The sequence below is a fragment of the Somniosus microcephalus genome, chromosome 16 (assembly GCF_052327205.1).
Source record: "Somniosus microcephalus isolate GS21.2 chromosome 16, FLI_Smic_1.0, whole genome shotgun sequence".
NCBI classification, from domain to species: Eukaryota; Metazoa; Chordata; class Chondrichthyes; order Squaliformes; family Somniosidae; genus Somniosus; species Somniosus microcephalus.
This window is the reverse complement of record NC_141002.1, coordinates 52,781,573-52,801,874: the sequence shown is the minus strand read 5'-3', so window position 1 is coordinate 52,801,874 and position 20,302 is coordinate 52,781,573. Positions and strand designations below refer to the sequence as shown.

Here is a 20,302-nt window from a genome sequence, read left to right as displayed (position 1 = left end):
CACTGAATGAACTGTTGAGAAAACAGGTCCCTTGGAAGTGGTCAAAAGAATGCGACACAGCATTCAAAGAGTGTAAAAGTCAGTTAGTAGAGAGTACCATGTTAGTTCACTATGATGTATCTAAGGAGATCAAGCTAGCGTGTGATGCCTCTCCATACGGAGTTGGGGCAGTGATCTCTCATGTACTAGATAGTGGGGAAGAGAGACCAATTGCTTTTGCTTCACGCACTCTCAGTGCCAGTGAGCGGAATTATGCGCAGATTGAAAGGAAAGATTTGTCATTGATTTTTGAGGTCAAGAAGTTTCACAAATACTTGTTTGGTCATAAGTTTACCATAGTTACTGACCATAAGCCCCTGACAGCAATCCTCCATCCAAAGTCTCCAGTTCCAACCTTAGCTGCAGCCCGAATGCAGAGATGGGTTTGATTTTGTCAGCGTATACGTATGACATTGAGTACAGACGATCAGCTGATCACAGTAATGCTGATGCTATGTCTAGGTTGCCATCCCCATCACAAGTTACACCCAATAGGGAAGAAGTGTTCTGTTTTTCATACATTGATGAGCTGCCAATCACAGCTGAAGAGATTGGTAGGGCAACCAAACGTGACCCAATTATGTCAAAGGTGTAAAATCACATAGCAAATGGATGGCCAAACCAGGTATCAGAGGAAGATATCCATCCAATCTTCGTTTGTCGGAATGAATTTCAGTGGATAAAGATTGTATCATGTGGGGAGCAAGAGTGGTTATCCCAAATAGGTTGAGGTCTAAGTTGTTAGGAACTCTTCATGACCAGCACCTGGGAATGTGCTTGACCAAGAGCTTTACACGCAGTTACTTATGGTGGCCAGGTTTAGATAAAGAGATAGGGTACATAGTCAGTCAGTGTACAACATGTCAATCAGTGAGCCACCATCAGTACCATTACAGTCATGGAAATGGCCTCCCAGAGTGTGGCAAAGGTTACATGTAGATTTTACTGAGCTAGAAGGACAGCAATTGTTCATAGTGATAGATAGTCTCTCGAAGTGGGTAGAGGTGTTTCTGATGTGGATAGTAACAACAAGCAAAGCACTTGACAATTTGCGAAGATTGTTTTCTTCATACGGCCTCTCAGAAGAAATTGTGTCTGATAAAGGACCGTGATTTTGTTCAGAAGAGTTCACACAATTCATGAGCAGAAACGGTGTGAAACATACCAAAGTTCCACCATACCACCCTGCTTCAAATGGTGCAGCAGAGGGCACAGTACAAATTGTCAAACATGCCCTCATCAAGCAAATGTTGGATCCAAGTCCAAAGAAACATCATTTATCGCTGGACCACAAACTGGTAAATTTTCTGATTACTTATTGGAATACTCCTCATACCACTACTGGTAGAAAACCAGCAGAGTTGTTTCTCAAACGACAGACACGAACCAGGTTCTCGTTGTTAAAAGACAAACTTGGCACAGTCTGTAAAAGAGAAACAATCAAGGCAGAAAGAGAGTCATGATAAAGGTAGAGTTAGAGCGAGAAGTGTGAAGTTGAAGCAGAAGGTTAGAGTGAAGAACCATCACCATAAATGGTTAAAGTTGTTACCAGGAGGAGTAGTGAAGATATGTGGCCCTCGCACATATTTGGTCAAGATGGTTGATCATGGAAAGGTTAGGTTTGTTCACATTGATCATATCTTACCTACAGGTATGGAAGGAGTTGAAAGCTGGGATGATTCAATATATTCTGATGGGTCAGATAGTCTTGTTACAAGTAGAGTACTAGTAGCAAATCCTACATCAGATGTACTGGAAACAAGTCCAAGACAAAGTCAGAATTTAAGTTTGAGCCCGAGTCAGACAGACAAACAGTCTGAAAGTGTAGAGAGTCCAAATGTAGATCAAGGTCAGCCCTTGGAGAAAAATTCTCCACAGGCTCAGCCTAGAATGAGTCAAAGTGCTACAACCAAGATCTGAAAGTTCTGTTCAAGAAAGAAGATATCCTCTTCAAAACAGCAAGCCAGTGGTTAAGTTTAATCTGTAAATATGGAAAATAAGTTCATATCTTTTGTTTGTGTTACAGAATTCTATAGTAGAATTTGGAAACATAAAATGGGTTCCATTTGAGAAATGTATACCAAGAGTTGTGTATACCATGCAAGTCATGTATAATGATTATTTGCTATAATTAACTTCTTCAGTAAGGAGGGAGAAGTGTAATCGAGCCACCTGGTGGATTACTGATGTATATAATAATAAAGCCATATGCAGTGCAGCCATGTTGTGCTGTTGTATATATATGCTGTGTCTCAAGATATCACATACTGCACTGAAGTGCCAGCCTACAAAGCAGTTTGCTTCTTTCAGAGTCTGCAGGAGTGCACCTTTAAGACCAATGTTATCCCAGCTGCTGTGATTTTATTTTGCTGATTCTGCTTTGACGAGCACTTGCCAAGTTTCCTGATCGCACAGAACAAAGGGCACTCCAGTAACACATGTTTTAAATGCTGCTTCTGTAACTAGGCCTCAGCTGCTGCTTCACCACTAGAAAGCTGGCATGATGCCCATTCCAAGACCCTGACATCACAGAACACAATGTGCACAGTCTGTCGTCAGATTGGTGCTTGCTTCACACTGAATGACTGAGTGTTTCAACAGCTGAATAAAGATGGGAGGCTGCTTCCCTGAAGAGGGGCTGCTGTTTGGTAAACCATTTCACAAGTCGATTTAAACGGTCAGTAAGATAAATTCAGCTTCTGCCATAGTGCAGACTTTCCCTGTTGATAATTATGCAGTATTACAACAGGTTAACACTATGTCTGCATGACAGCTCTGTGCCAAGGCAATTATAGCCTTTGAAAAATGCTGCATGTCTCTCTTCACACAGTGGGTTAGCAAACCACCATTTAATTAAGATCAAATTTAGGTGGTCAGAACTGGGACTCATTAGGAAAGATGGATGATGGTGGGTAGGTTTGAGTGTGAACTCTGACTCTGAAGAAATATTCCAAAGAAAGAAACAGGGTATAATTAATATTAAAAGATTCAGATCTGACTTGATGATCCTGCCATATTTATAGATGCTACAGGCAATAATAGGATATTACAGCAGCCAGTTCTATCACTGCCCATTTCTAGGATGAAACCTTCCTACTATCTGAAGTACTAATGTTTCCAGGAAGCCAAGATCTTCGAAAGGGAAAGAGGCAAGGTTTCCTCTCCTGTGGTTGCAATTTCTTATGTCTGTTAAAAATGATCAACCATTTTATTTCTGCCCAATGCTGATGTAAATCCATATTGGTCATGGAGTGGGGGAGTTTAGTAGATGTGCTGTGAAAAGTAGCTTAATGAGCACCTACAAACAGGCATGGCAAAGTGCCCTGATGGCTGAGTGCGTACACGTGAGACCACATCTTGAGTATTGTGTGCAGTTTTGGTCCCCTTATCTGAGGAAGGATGTTCTTGCCATGGAAGGAGTGCAGCGAAGATTCACCAGGCTGATACCTGGGATGGCAGGAATGACGTATGAGGAGAGATTGGGTGGATTGGGCTTGTACTCGCTGGAGTTTAGAAGAATGAGAGGGGATCTCATTGAAACTTATAAAATTCTAACAGGACTGGACAGACTAGATGCAGGAAGGATGTTCCCAATGGTCGGGGAGTCCAGAACCAGGGGTCACAGTCTAAGTATAAGGGGTAGGCCATTTATGACAGAGATGAGGAGGAATTTCTTCACCCAGAGAGTGGTGAACCTGTGGAATTCTCTACCACAGAAGGCAGTAGAGGCCAATTCATTAAATATATTCAAGAAGGAGTTGGATATATTTCTTAAGGCTAAAGGGATCAAGGGATATGGGGAGAAGGCAGGGACAGGGTACTGAATTTGGATGATCAACCACGATCGCATTGAATGGCGGAGCAGGCTCGAGGGGCCGAATGGCCTACTCCTGCTCCTATCTTCTATGTTTCTATGTTTCTATGATATGGCATGAAGCATAGAAACCAGGGGGGGTCACAGGTTCAATACTGGTTTGTGCCGAGTTATTTGATTACAACTGGGCAATAATGGAGGTTTTAAAATTGGCCTCAGAACCCCGAGATCAAGGAAGGGAAAATCAGCCAGGGTTCTAGTTCCTGTTCATTATCCAGTCATTACTCCTCTAAAGTGCACATATGTGGATGTCAAATAATGGCAGAATTAAGCTCAATGACAATGTCCCCATTGCCAAATAGCCTGTCAACACTCACTATCTAGGCTGGGCATGAAGGATGGCTACTTGGGCAAAGAATCAGAGGACTGCAGACAACCATATAGTCATGTTCCAGGAGAACACTGGGAGGAAAAAGGAGAAATAAAAGTGGTGTGACGGCCAAGTCTGATTATTCGTTTTATGTGAGACTGTTCTTTATAACCAGTGATATCATTTAAAAGCAGACGTAAGGGATTAAGCATAAAACAGCAACACTCTCCTTTAAGTAGCATTTCCAAGAATTTCCTCCATAAATTACAATGTAGACTACAACCCTTGCTACACATTGCAGACACTGCCAGGCTTTTGACGCCTTAAGGAACTCAGACACCAATCTCAGATTGGAAATGACTGAGTCAGGCCATCTAAAAAAAGCTGAGCTTCATTTTTGCCCCTCATCTAATACTATACTGTGCGAAAATGCAGCGTCAGTTTCCACATGTACACTGACAACACCCAGCTCTACCTCACCACCACCTCTCTCGACTCCTCCGCTGTCTCTAAATTGTCAGACTGCTTGTCTGACATCCAGTACTGGATGAGTAGAAATTTCCTCTAACTATAGATTAAGAAGACCAAAGCCATTGTCTTTGGTCCCCGCCACAAACTCCGTTCCCTAGCCACCGACTCCATCCCTGTCCTGGGCAACTGTCTGAGGCTGAACCAGACTCTTTGCAACCTTGGTGTCATATTTGACCCTGAGATGAGCTTCCGACTATATATTCATGCCATCACTAAGACCACCTACTTCCACATCCGTAACATTGCCCGACTCTGCCCCTGCCTTGGCTCATCTGCTGCTGAAACCCTCAACCGTGCTTTGTTACCTTTAGCGTTTGAGTATTCCAATGCACTCCTGGCCGGCCTCTTACGTTCTATCCTCCATAAACTTGAAGTCATCCAAAACTCTGCTGCCTGTGACCTAACTTGCACCAAGTCCCATTCACCCATCACCCCTGTACTCGCTGACCTACAGTGGCTCCCGGTTAAGTAACTCCTCGATTTTAAAATTCTCATCCTTGTTTCAAACCCCTCCATGGCCTCGCTCCTCCTTATCTCTGTACTCTCCTCCAGCCCCACAATCCTCTTGAGATATCTGTGCTCCTCTAATTCTGGCCTCTTGAGCATCCATGACTTTAATCACTCCACCATTGGTGGCCATGCCTTCAGCCCTAAGCTCTGGAATTCCCTCCCTAAACCTCTTCACCTCTCTACCTTTCTTTCCTCCTTTAAGATGTTCCTTAAAATCTATCTCTTTGACCAAGCCTACGGTCATCTGCCCTAATATCTCCTTATGTGGCTCGGTGTCAAAATTTGTCTTACAACGCTCCTGTGAAGCGCCTTGGGACGTTTTACTACGTTAAAGGCGCTATATAAATAGACATTTTTGTTGTTGCCTCAGCCCCATTTCCCTTTTTGACAGCTTCCTTCAGTTTCAGGCAATGAGCATTGGAATAAATCCTGAGAAGTCAAATAAACAAGCCAGCAATTTATGGCAAAGCCCATCAGTGCTGTAAAATAAGAGCCGAAAGAGGTACAGTAATGTGCAGGGCTGGTCTCGGGATCAGGGCGTACATTGTTAATGTAGCTGTTATTAAAGACTCATCCTCTTACATGCTTACTCTTAACAATATCCAAGACAATGCTGGAATGTGCAAAAGGTTGGGATAGATTCAAGATGCCCTCGCACATGCCAATCACCAGGATTTCACACGAACAGAGTTTTGCTGACACAAATCAGTACAACCAAATCCCCTCTGCCCCCATTACATGGCTCCCAAGTCCAGTAGCTAGTGCACTGAACAGGTTCCACTCTTCCTTCTTCTGCCACTCCCAGCATTAATGGCCTGGATTGCTGCCTCCATATACTGTTGGCGGGAACTCCAGCTTCTTCCGATAGTGTACAGAGGTAGTAATCCAGGCCATTAGCAGTATGTGTGAAGAGGTGGAGCGAGACCTGTCCAGTGCATTAGCAAGTAGGAATGGGCAGCGGCAAATGGATGCCAAAGGGAGAAAGAATGCATGGTGAGTAGAAGAGAGGGGGAAGAATGCAAGAGGAGATAGAATAGAAGTGGAGTCAGAATGCATGGTAAGAGGAAGGGAGGGGGTAGTATTTATGGCAAGAGAAGGGGCAGAATGCATGGCATGGGGAGGGGAGGTGGCAGAATACATAACAGAGAAGGGACAAAATGCACAGCAAATGGGAAATGGATATGGAGGAGAAAGAGGAAGTTATTAAGGAGGGAAGAGAAGAGTAGTTGTCAGTTAAAGAGTGGGGAGTAGATAGCAGTGAAGGGGAAGTCAAAGGCAATGAAGGGGCAGGTAAATGGATGGCAACTGAATGAATGGGAAATGGATGCTAATGAAGGGGATAAGGAAAGGGGCAGAAGTGGGGCACACTGCCTTGGAGGGAGAAGCTGGAAGCAGCACTTGGAAAGAGAAGGAAGAAGCTGGGAATGGTGCTTTGATGTGGTGGAGGAATAAGCGTTTCAGCATGAATTGAGAGGGAGCGGAGGGGAGAATGCCAGCATTAACTGAGAGGGGGAGGAGGAGAGAGTGTCAGCACGAACCATGGGGACCAAAGCATGTCAGTATATGCTCAGGGGGAGAGGAAAGGACAAATGCTCGATAAAAATGAAAGCAATCAGAATATAGACATTAGCCTGGCGTTTCTGTTGCTACCACCTGCGGAAAATGGGGTGTGGATCTGTTAGGCTTTTTGCACGTGGCCCATTTTCTGCCATCATTTCTGCATCATATAACCCATTTTCCATAATTTTTGCTCCTTCATCATAACGGCAGTATAAAATTAATGTCCAGCGTCGCTGGGCACTACCTTAAAAGTGGGAGTTTAAAGGAAGTAGCTTAAACAATTACAAGTGCTGTTAAAACCTTCTTCTTAAAAACAATGCAAAAACTGAGAATTCACCTTTTGTTATTGTGAGAAATAGTAAAACCCAGGTATCAGCAACTACCCCAAATGGGGGTCATGACAGATGTATATACCAACAGTCAAATTCCATGTGAGGCTTTTAGTATGGTGATTGCATATAAGGCTATTAGTGAAAGAATACTCCCCTAAAGGACACCACACTGACTCCTGGGCATTGATGACAAGCAATTTAATCACTTTAACACGATGTAAGGCAAGGTCAGTAAGTGGCATGACATGCTCACTGCAGTGTATTCTTGGAAAGTCTGGTTGACTCCTCTTACCTTGTCTGCCCTGATAAACCATTAAACTTTCATTAGAGCATGTGGTGGTCATATTAGCACTGATTGCCTGCTCACCACTATTGTTGCTTTTCTTGGGGGGTCTGTGTCAAAGTAAACAGTACTGCCCTTCTCTTTCTAACTTAATCCAGAAGCACTTATACAGCTTCATCTGTGCACTGTAGGTTTTTCTGGCCTCCTAGGGACCTCACAGACATGCTTTCAGTACCAAAGTTTAAAATCTGCTGCCAAAACGATTGTAGGTGTGGTGTCCCCTTTAAGCTGCTCCAGGCCCTTAAATCCTCAGCACCATGCTAGTTCCCATTTCCCAAGCGACAACCACCCAATGAGTGGCATTTCTAACACGGAGAGCTCGCAATCATTTTGGGATTAGGCTGGCTCTGGAAACTACAATGGCTATACATCGTGCATCAGCACTTTTTCTCAGCAAAAGTTTCAGACCAGGCCGGTATGTCTGAGGGATAGGCCAAGCCATTCAATTCAAATACAAGCATCTTCCGGGTTTTGGCTGTAAATATGTTGATTGGCAGCTCGTTTTGAGTTTAAGAAACATTTATTTAAATTTTCTTTACCCCAGTCATTTATTTTGAAAAGTATTTTCACAGTCTGTGTTGGTAAAATTTGATAGCCCATCTGAAGCCATCAAAGAAAGATAGATACACCAGAGAGAGATTCCATGGATGGTCAGCAACAAACCCCATGTAAAGATCAAAATTAAAGATCCTGGGGAAAAAATTGAGTCGCGCCCCCTTGGGGCGCTAACTTCGCCAGGGTGCTACTTTTAGCGCCCTGAAAAAATTAGCGCCCCTGTGGCCGAAATTCATCGGTAGCACCACAAGAGGGAAGTGGGGTGCTACCGGAAGTGCCCCGCCTCCCTCTTGGGGTGCTGCGAGGGAATATCGCGGTGCTACGTGCCGCTGTGCCACGCGCTGCGGCGCTACATGATGCGGTACTGCAGGCCTTCCTCCCCTTCTTAAAGGGGAGGGGCCTAGCGCAGCACGACCCGGGGCCCAGCTGGGCCACCAGGGATCGGAGTGCCGGCAAAAGAGCCTGGCACTCAAGAGGAATGCCGGGCTCACGGAGCGCAGCCTGCACTCCGTGGGGGGGCTGCTCAGGAGGTCGGGGACGGCAACGGAGGCAGGTGCTAGCAGGTGGCCAGCAACAAAAATGGCCGCCTGGCATCTCGCCTTTAATTAGTACCACCCCGGCCGTAGGTAGGCCCCCCTGACCCCGTCAGACATAGCGTCCTGCGGTAAGTCAGGGGGCACTACCGAAGGTCACGGCCGGGGTGCAAGCGGGGCGCTGCGCACGGCGATGATGCCATTGCTGGCAGCGCAGCGGCGCAGGACACTAATGGTTACCGCCGCCGCTAACCTCCCACTGAATTTCGCGGGAGGCGTTGGCAACCCTCTTAGGGTGCTAACGGGAGGCACAAAGAAACCGAATTTTTCTCCCCCATCTCCAAACCATTTTACATTGCAGATTAGCATAGCCACTGAAACAGAATTGATTCATTTGTTTTATAAATGAAATTGTTGCTTTAACCTGAATCATTTGAACAGAACTGTACAATCTAAAAGATATTAAGAGCAATTTACATTGAAAGTATTCCTAGCCCCTCAGAACCAAGTGCTCACAGGGCACGAGGCAACGGAAAATTGGCCCACAGTTTGAAACTGTTTGGTATTAAAACATAATCCACGTTTAACATTGGGCTCATTATAGATTGATTTAAACAAAAGTTAATTAAAACATAAATTAGCTATCTTTTTTAAACACAAAATGATATACTGCAGAACATTTATGGAGTCACAGATGTTGCTGTTGGAAGGTATTAGGTGCAGATGCACGGTGGAAATGACAGAAGGGCACTGAAAACTAAGCCCTAGTTTGTCCCGGGCGGTGGCGCAAATTGTACTATACGCAGCGCCTGATAGTCAGTTCCATTGCTCAAGTTTTGCTCTCAGTCTATGGCACCATCAATAGGTCTGGAATTTTGCCGACCTGGGTGGGTCCCTGGCCACATTAGATTTGAAGTTTCACCTAACACAGCATTGGAGTGCTGCAAACACTGACAATGACTGCACAGAGGTGTAGGGCTGCACCCAGGTTCTCCCATGACTCCCTCCGTATGCTTATGGAGGGAGTCAGAGCACGCAGGAAGGTCCTCTTCCCTTCCCATGGGCAGAAGAGACCTCCCCAGGAGACCAAGACAGCCTGGTTGCAGATTGCAGAGGAGGGCACAAGCAAGGATGTGTTCAGGAGGACCTGGGTGCAGTGCTGCAAAAGTTTCAATGATCTCATTAGATCAGGAAACGTTAGTACAAAGCCACACTCAACCTCATCGTGCTGTGCCACTCATCACATCCCCATCACTCTGCCTTCCCTACCCTACTCCTGCACATCCTTACTCACACCAACATACCTTGCACCTCCACCCATCCCTCTCTCTCTATCTACATTATCACACCCCCATCTCACGAGCCACCCCTCACACTCACCCTCATCCTAGTGCAATCATACCAACTAACAGCACACAAGGGTAGACACTTGGGTATTTTATCCAATGTTTATGTAAAGTTTCTGTTAATACAGTGTCAAACATAAAAATCTTTATTTTCAACATTTTCTGGTCTTGAACAGATTCGTATGCACCTTTGGAAGTGGCTTAGTGAGTTGCAGTGAGTGGTGAGACATAATGGTACTCCCCACAATGGTGATGAATGTGAAAGGAATGGCTTGGGCATTGTAGGGATGCTTTATGGTGTTGATGTGGGGTGGTGCCAACCTGGCGCATCATGTGGCAGCCATATGGGGGTACAGCGTAAAGTGCAGTAAATCTGGCCATGATGAGGCCATCCCTGACCTCCCGGGCAGCAATGTGCTTGGGTGCTGATGCCCTCTGTCCTGTGCAACATCAGGTGATTGCGGAGAAGGTTGGTGGTGTTGTTGTTGGTGCTGCTGGTGTTGGGGCTCATCATGGTCCGATTCTGAGGACCAAGGTGAGACAGTATAAACAGCACCCATGTTGATGGAATAGATGACAGGTGAAGTACAGATGACGGAAGCATTTTGTCAATGGTGAGAGAGTTCATCCAATGAAGTGACACTGGATGGAGACTTTGCTGGAAAGACTTACAGCCTGCAGAATCTGTGCTGGAAATGGACTGAGCAACAGCTTCTGCCTGAGGAAAGTGATCATCTGTCAGGTGGGAGCTTTTACTGTACATTTGATGCTGTCAAGTAATCAGCTGGAGCAATGGCCATGGAACTCCTGCCTCAGGTTAACAGCCGTGGTTCCGAAGCTAAGTGAATTGTGTGGGCATGCAGGGAAATTTTAAAAGTAAGTGAAAAAAGGCTCTTAAGTGCCTGTAAACTACCTGATAATTATTTCAATTGCGTCGCCCTCCGCTGTCGGTCAGGTCGGCTCCGCGTTGACAGACGCGCCCGGGGGGAAAGGCTCAGTGGGAGCGAGATGACAGCGGATTCCCTACCCATTGTCAAAAATAACAACTTTCACACCCAACCCACCACCGATCGTGCCCACTACCACCCTGGAAAATTCCGGCCTATGTCATAGTCTGTAACTCACTCCTACTCAAATTAAATTCATCATATCACCGCCACAAGCCCCTAACACTCGATGTTCATGAGCTGGCTGACTTACAAAGAACTGATTGTTTTATTATCCTTGCAATACACAAACACATACACAGCACTAATGAGTGAACCTGTTTCATCTGATCAGGTGAGAAGTCAACAGTTAATTTGTGATTGAGCCACAATGGTCAATGGAAACAGTAATTGCCAGATCTATATTAGTCCCGATTTTCATGTGGAGCTATGTTGGGGCATAATCAATCAGTGTGTGCACCCAACCATTAGTGCACAGCACCATGTCTGTTTCTGGAGTCAGCCTCATTTACATAGTGTGCGAGCTCATCCATTACTGGGTGTGAAATCGCGTGGTGCTGCAGTTATTTTTTTGTTCAAAGCACAATCACAGAAACGCTGAAATTGGAAGGGATGTCAGCAACTAGATGTGGAAGGAGCAGAAATCAATGGTTTTCCAAAGGCTGGAGCAAGTGAGCCAGTGGATGGAGATCATGATGTTCTGTGCATTACCTACTACACTTCAACCTCACTCTCCAGATCCCCTAGGGTGGATGTTTCTCTGCTGCTGCTTTGCAGGTGCTCATCTGGTCTTAACAGGAGTGTCTCAGACTGTGTGTCAAGAGGTATCCTACATGTAAATGCAAGTGGCACCACTCGACAGAAGTGCCTGCAGTTCCACAAGATGTTTAAAGAACTCATCAGATGCACTAAGGTAGGAGACACTAAAGTGGGAGACATTGTCAGAATGATATATATGAAGCATGTGTGATATGTACAGTAACTTCACAGCCACACAATCTTAAAGTACCTCCAATGCTCCCCATGAACACCAGTATGCTGCAGGGTGATCTTTGCAACAGCTCCCTTAATCTCCAAGTGCTCCTTCTCTAGCATCCTTACATGTAATTCCCCAGGCAAATCCTTCCATCTATAGTCTGCATTATGCCTGTTTCTGTGCTCACACTCACCAAGGGATGCACACAGACACATGGATATCACTGTCTGTGCTCCCAGTGATTCCAAATTATTGACTGTTGGGCTATATTTGCAGGAAAAGATCATGCGTAACAAAAGGGGTAGAAGTCACAAGCCAAGAGGTCCCCTAACTGATGCCTTTTGACCTCCTTTGAGAATACTACCACAGAGATTAAGGACAGAGAGGCCATAAATATCAGAAGCCCTGGCACAGCTCAGTAGCGCCAAGGCATGCACTAAAGGAAATTTCCATGTCACTTATACATAGGGAATCTGCATTATGACATATGTTCCTCTTCGCTTTCTCTAGATCTCCCACAAGAACAGTCAGGAAACAGGGATCCAGAGACACCTTGAACTTCACAGCACATCTATCCCTGGGGATCTGGAAGGTGGGTTTGAAGAGAGTATAGTAGCTGATACAGAGAGTAACTGTGGGTAGCAGTAGGTGTTGATGATAGGGGAGGGGCAGGAGCCTGCCATCTGGAAAACCAGCATGCAATTCTCCTTAGCTGATGAGGACAGGGATCCGGACCTTAGGAAACGTGCTTTTAGAAGAAGGATGCTTTCGGAGCAGGAAGGATTGTTACAGTCATTGGAGATAGTGTCAAGCCTGAAGCAGCTGACGGATAGTGTGAAGAAGGCCACTACCCACATCTGCACTGTGTTGATGCACAGTATCAGAACACAGCATTCCACTATGAAGCATTTGGCAACTTTAGGGACATCTGCAATGGGGTCTCACGTGATTGAGGCCCTACAGACAAATTTTGCACCCTTTATGAATGCGCCTACTACTTTCATAGAGGCTATAAGTTCCAATGTGCAACAGATTCTCTCTTCCTCCTTGTACAGGCTTACCAATCACACACAGAACGCTGTTGATTGGGACTACAACAATCTCATTGCAGCCTTTGGGTCTTCTGCCACACAGATCAGTAGCAATGCTGAGGCTGTGCTCTGGATCAAAGGCATGCATGGAATTTTCAGGGAATCATCAGCAATCACACTCAAATGCATTTTCCTTTTTCACCTTTGCTAATGAACATCACTTGGACATGCACAGACTTCACGTTTGTTGTTTCAATATGCATTACACTTATACGTACTAAAGTCAATTTGCCATTCTTTAGCCCATCCACCACTGGTTTCAGACCCCTCTGAAAGCTATCAATTGCTCTTATACTCTTCACTTGGCCACAAAATGTGGGGTCAATAACAACTTTTATAATATTTCAAATAACTGGATCTGAAATTTGCCTAGTCTTCAATGGCAAAGTTTGATTTTAAGATTAATTTACCATTGTGGCACTTCGAATCTGGCCTCGGGCGACTGTCTGTGTGGAGTTTGCACATTCTCCCCGTGTTTGCGTGGGTTTACTCCGGGTGCTCCGGTTTCCTCCCACAGTCCAAAGATGTGCAGGTTAGGTTGATTGGCTATGATAAATTGACCCTTAGTGTTAGGGGGATTAAATACGTGGGGTTACGGGGATAGGGTGGGATATGTGTAGGGGTTACGGGGATCGGGTGGGATATGTGTCGGTGCAGGCTCGATGGGCCGAAATGGCCTCTATCTGCACTGTGGGGTTTCTGTGATTCTGTGATTCTGTGATTCCTCATTCTTCATTTCTATTACACACCTCACTTGAAAGACCTATGTGACCTTTAACCCTGCATGTACTTCTTACAAAGCTAAAATATATCTTTGGATTCCTCCTGTTGCTAGAAACAGTCTGTCTTTTTACTCCCCTCTTATAATACTTTTTTTTGTTATACTCAATTGACTTTTACATAAGTTCTGCTCCTCAACACTATTCATTTGTTTTTATCTTTTAAAACATTTCAGTTTGGTCTTACATTTTCTCACTTTTCCTAACTTCTTTATCAACCATTCTTTTGACTCTTATTTTGGTGTCTTCAATTTTCCAGCTTTTCACTCATTTCATTAAACTCGCCCTTATCACTATTACAATTGTTCTGCTACTATCTGTTCATATCCCTAACTCTTTGATATACTCCACACCCCTCATTGTAACACTGTAGGGTATACCCAACATCTCAGTGTAACACTGATATATCCCTCATCTCTCACTGTAACACTTTCTGATATAACCCACATCTCCCACTGTAAAACTGCTTGCTCTATCCTAAATCCCTTACTGTAACACTGTCTCAGATACCTCACATCTCTCACTGTAAAACTGCTTGATCTATCCTAAATCCCTTACTGTAACATTGTCTCAGATACCTCACATCTCTCACTGTAAAACTGCTTGATCTATCCTAAATCCCTTACTGTAACACTGTCTCAGATACCTCACATCTATCACGATAATATTAGAATCATAGAAACTTACAACACAGAAGGAGGCCATTCGGCCCATCGTGCCTGTGCTGGCTCTCTGAAAGATACACTGCGCATTCCTCAAAGTAACAGTCTGATATACCCACATCCCTTACTATAACATTTCTGGTATACCCCACATGCCTCACTATAACACTGATGTACCCCATTCCATTCACCATGGCACTTTCTGATATACCCCCATCCCTCGCTATAACAATCTCCGATATACTTTAACTGTAAAACTTCCAGTTATATCCAATTGTAACATTCTCTGACATACCTCACTCCCCTCACTGTATATGAGAGAGTGGTACACTGAGGGATGTGATACTCTTCCCACTCCTCAGTGCAACACTTTCCTTTATACTCCTCAGCATAACACTGCCTGATATACTTCATATTCCTCTCGGTAATATTCTCTGACATACCTCATTCCCCTTATTGGAACAATCTCTAATATACCTCACAACCCTCTGTGTGAAACTCCTTCATCTAGCCCTCAGCCAGCATTGTCTCAGATACCTCACTACCCCAAGTGTATCAAACTGACATGGCTCACGTGCCTCACTAGGTTGCCACTGTTGTTCATGGCTCTATCACTGATTAGGAAATTGATCAGCATAGAATCATTTTTTCTTTCACTCACCCCACACTATGTTCTCTTTAAAAAGTGAGAATAGCTTTTTTAGGGTTGACATGCGATTCTGGGATACTCAATGGGAAACTCATTGCTACAAGTGGTCTGTGCTAAACTTACTTAGTTGCTTTCATCGGTACTCATTGCAAAAATGAAATAAAATATATACATATATAAATGCATAATATATAGATTGATTCTTTTCTTACTTCACTGGCCTTCAAGACTCCAAACAACGGAAAGAGGAAGGCAGGTACCATTGCTGCTGCACCAAGTGGAACGGCCTCAGAGACCCAATATACAGCGGTGACTATCAGGACGTACGCACATTGAGCCTCCGGCTGAAAGACAGAAACAGAAAATTTACTCAATGGTCTATGAGCTTCATATCCCCATGAATGCTGACAGGAACAGTGCACCGAGAAATTTTGTGCACCATCAAAGCACAGTGTGCCCAGGCATCAAACATATAATCAAAGCATCTGGACAGTGTGCCCAGGCAAAAAACATATAATCAAAGCATCTGGACAGTGTGCCCGGGCAACAAACATATAATCAAAGCATCTGGACAGTGTGCCCGGGCAACAAACATATAATCAAAGCATCTGGACAGTGTGCCCGGGCAACAAACATATAATCAAAGCATCTGGACAGTGTGCCCGGGCAACAAACATATAATCAAAGCATCTGGACAGTGTGCCCGGGCAACAAACATATAATCAAAGCATCTGGACAGTGTGCCCGGGCAACAAACATATAATCAAAGCAAAAGTGAAATACTGTGGATGTTGGAAATCTGAAATAAAACAGAAAATGCTGGATATACTCAGCAGATCAGGCAGCATCTGTGGAGAGAGTAACAGAGTTAACGCTTCAGGTTGATGACTTTTCATCAGAACTGGAAAAAGTTAGAGAATTAACAGTTTTTAAGCCAGTACAGAGGCAGTGAAATGGATGGAGGTGAGGAAAGAACAAAGGGGAAGGTCTGTGATAGGGTGGAAGGCAGGAGTGATTACATGGCAAAAGGGATGATGGTGCAAGGCAAAAGGGGGTGATAATGGGACAAGCAAAGAAACAAAAGATAGAGGAACTATAAATAGCAACATCAGAACCATTACTCTCACCTCTTGGCTGAAAAAATGGGAGCAGTGGTTATGATCTGTATAACTAAAGCGTCTGGACAGTGTGCCCGGGCAATCAAATATATAACCAAAACGTCTGGACAGTGTGCCCGGGCAATCAAATATATAACCAAAATGTCTGGACAGTGTGCCCGGGCAATCAAATATATAACCAAAATGTCTGGACAGTGTGCCCGGGCAATCAAATATATAACCAAAACGTCTGGACAGTGTGCTCAGGCAACCAAACTCACAATCTCAGAACCTGCAGAGCATGCCAGCAACTGTAGCATAATGAGTTTCCTGGACCATATTAGTGAATTTATTAAGGTAGTGGGCTCTCTGAACCATACAACTGAATTCTGGGAGAACCTGAAGTGTTAATATTGGAATTCTGGGAAAGCCAGCTCCCATTAGAAAACTGGAGGTGAGATACTTCGGTACTGAGACCAACAAATGGCTGACTTGGAAAGCACTGGAACCACAAGCATCATAAAACTGTTCAATAGCCAGTCTAAGATGCTGAAGGATGGGATAAAGTTGTTTGTGGACACAATGCTCAGATCAACTGGAAAAGTCAATTAAATGGCTCTAGGTGTGGCTAAAGTACTATGGGCTGAAATAAAAACTGACCAAAAGATCTGGAATTATTAGATTGTGCGAAAATTAACCCTCCAGAATTTTTGGCATATGCCTATCAAAATTGTCTGACATATTGGAAGGGACTCATATGACCGTATCAACCTTTCTTAACTGGACATTGAGGTGTGAACCTGTGAAGGGGTTTGTCTCAGTGAGACTTTAGATTTAAAAAAATATCCTTTGGTTTCCTCTAAAGGGAACTGCAGGTAAGAACATAGGAACAGGAGTAAGCCATTCAGCCCCTCGAATCTGTTCCATCATTCAAAAACATCAGGACTGACATGTATCTCAATTCCGTTTACGCACCTTTTATCCATATCCCTTGACACCCTTATCTAACAAAAATCTATCAATCTCAGTCATGAAAATTTCAATTGACTCAGCATCCACAGGCTTTTGAGGGAGAATATTTTTTGAGGGAGAACATTACAGGGAAGTCCTGCTACAACTTGAGTACTGCGTACAGCTTTGGTCTCCTTATTTAAGGAAGGATATATTTGCATTGGAGGCAGTTCAGAGATGATTCACTAGGTTAATTCCAGAGATGAGGGGTTTGACTTATGAGGAAATGTTGAGCAGGCTGGGCCTATACTCATTGGAATTTAGAAGAATGAGAGTGATCTTATTGAAACATTAAGATACTGAGGGGGCTCGACAAAGTAGATGCAGAGAAGATGTTTCCTCTCGTGGAGAAATCTAGAACGCGGGGGCACCGTTTTAGAATAAAGGGTCGCCCTTTTAGAACTGAGATGAGGAGGAATTTCTTCTCTCAGAGGGTCGTAAATCTGTGGAATTCTCTGCCCCAGAGAGCTGTGGAGGCTGGGTCATTAAATACATTTAAGGTGGAGATAGACAGATTTTTGCAAGATAAGGAAGTGAAGGGTTATGGGGAACAGGTGGGGAAGTGGCTTTGAGCCCAAGATCAGCCATGATCTTATTGAATGGCGGAGCAGGCTCGGGGGGCCAAGTGGCCTATTCCTGCTCCTATTTCTTATGTTCTTATATTCTTAATATTTCTCTGAAGCGCCTTGGGACGTTTTACTATGTTAAAGGTGCTATATAAATACAAGTTGTTGTTGTTGTTGTGAGAGTTCCATACTTCCACGACCCTTTGGGTGAAAAAGTGCTTCCTGATTTCACTCCTGAATGGCTTACCTCTAATTTTAAGATTGTGCCATCTTGTTCTGGATTCCTCCACCAGAGGAAATAATTTCTCTATATCTCCCCTAACAAATAATTTTGTCATTTTTAAACACTTTGATTAGATCACCATTCAATCTTCTAAACTCAATCGAATACAAATCAAGTTTATGCAACCTGTCCTCATCCAGTTTAATAACAGGTTTGCAGAGCCTTCCTGATCTCCTTAAAGAAGGTTTCGGTGTTGAACCAATTTTCAGGCTGTTTTGTTTTGGTTCCGAACTCAAAGATGATCCTGGTTCTATCTCAGACTTGTTTGAACCGATATGTTTCACTTCAATCCACTTAACAAATACCAGGAAATAATCATTTGCTTTCTCACAGAAATCTACATGTACTCTCTGAAAAGGTCAACTTGGCCTTGACCAGCCTTGTAGTGGAGCTTTGGGTGGTTTGTTTCTGCAATTTTGGCAAACGCTGCATTTGCTGACAAGTGATTCAAGATCACTGTCCAATCCAGGCCAGTAAACAAAACTTCTTGCAATTGATTTCATACTTCGATCCCTGGATGTTCAGTATGAAATTCGACCAGAATTCTATCTCTCAAAGAAGTAGGTACCACCACTTTGTTTCCCCACTTGATACAACCTTGCTCACCAGACAATTCAGTACAATGGTTATGGAATGGTTTCAATTCTGTGTCCATACACTGATCGGTCCATCCATTCAAAGTGTTTTCATACAGTCTTTTCAGTACTGAGTCCTTTTGAATCTCATCTGCAATCTCAGTTGCATTCACGGGAAAGTTTTTTTCAACTGCACCTAATGAGAAAATCGCACCTTCACTCTCAACACACGAGTGCTCATGTGGCAACCTGGACTAGGCATCTGCGATTGCGTTTTGCTTTGAAGTATAGTCATATTGTGACAACAACACTGCCCATAGTTGCATTCTTGATGCGGCCATTGCAGGGATGGCAGATTTGGGCCCCAGTATTGCTAGGAGCAGTTTGTGATCAGTTATCAGGGTAAAGTTTCTGCCGATCAGGAACTGTTGGAATTTCTTGATTCCAAACACAATGGATAGTGCTTCCTTTTCAATTTGCGCATAGTTTCTTTCGCTTTTAGCGAGAGTTCGCGATGCGAATGTGATTGGTTTCTCTTGGCCATCATCCATTACGTGGCTTATGACAGCTCCCACACCATGGCTAGAAGCATCACACACTAACTTAAGCTCACACTCTGTGTTGTAGTGCACAAGTAGAGCATCACTAGAGGGACTTCTCTTACAAGCGTCGTAAACTTCCTGTTGGGCTTTTGTCCACTTCCACTGGACATCCTTTGAGGAACTCGTGCAATGGAGCTAACATGGTCGCTAACTCAGGTAAGAAACGTGTTGTAGTACTGGACCATTCCAAGGAAAGATCTTAACTTAGACACGTTCTGTGGTTTTGGAGCATTGATGACAGCATCAATCTTTTCCTTCACTGGTTGCAAGTAATTTGCATCAACTTTCAGACCAAGGTGCACAACCTTGGGCTGCACAAAAGCACATTTGCTCCTTTTCAATTTGACATTGTGAGCATTCAACCTTTGAAGCACTATATCTAACACTTCTAGATTTTCTTCCTCATTGTTGTTGCGATCAGCATATCATCTTGATTGCATAAGCAATTTGGAATTCCTTGCAAAATCCTATCCATCATAGCTTGGAAGATTTTGAGGGAGGACTTTACACCATACAGCAGCTTGGTGTATGAGTACAGTCCCTTGTGTGTGTTGATGGTGAGATACTGTTGACTCTCTTTGTCAACATTCAGCTGAGCGTAAGCGTACGACAGATCAAGCTTGAAGAAAACCTTTGACCCAGAGAGTGCTGCGTACAAATCTTGCGATGTAAGTAACGGGTACTGCTCATCATCAACTGCTTGGTTGATAGTAACTTTGTAGTCACCGCACAAGCGTACAGTTTTGTCTGCTTTGGGCTCTACCACAATCGGGGTAGCCCATTCACTTTTGTCATTTTTTACATCACTCCGTTCTCTCTGAGCTTCGCTAACTCTTCCTCTACCTGATTTTTCAACGCATAGGGGACCGGCCTTGCCTTAAAATAGACAGGCTTCGCGTTGGACTTGATGCGGATATACACGTCATACCCAGTGATGCCCTCATAACTGTCTGTGAACATGCTTTCGTACTTGTTCAGCATTGTGTCGAATTGCTTCTTTGAAGCATCTACACTGAAGATGTTTTTCCAGTCCAGTTTTAACTTTCTCAACCAATCTTTGCCAATGAGAGTTGGCCTGTTGTTGTAGCTCGCTACAATAATAAGCAGCTTTACTGACTGGCCATTATGTTG

At 44.1% G+C, this 20,302-nt stretch overlaps 1 protein-coding gene across 3 annotated transcripts in view; it reads right to left on the bottom strand.

Annotated features, from left to right (window-relative positions):
• The window catches only part of slc13a4 (solute carrier family 13 member 4), a 148,233-nt gene that overhangs the window by 90,547 nt on the left and 37,384 nt on the right, over positions 1-20,302 (bottom strand). For all 3 annotated transcript variants that reach the window (XM_086009038.1, XM_086009036.1, XM_086009037.1), the window contains exon 2: positions 15,250-15,381. In XM_086009038.1, the coding sequence (XP_085865164.1) occupies positions 15,250-15,381 (132 nt within the window). The remainder of the gene's footprint in view (positions 1-15,249; positions 15,382-20,302) is intronic.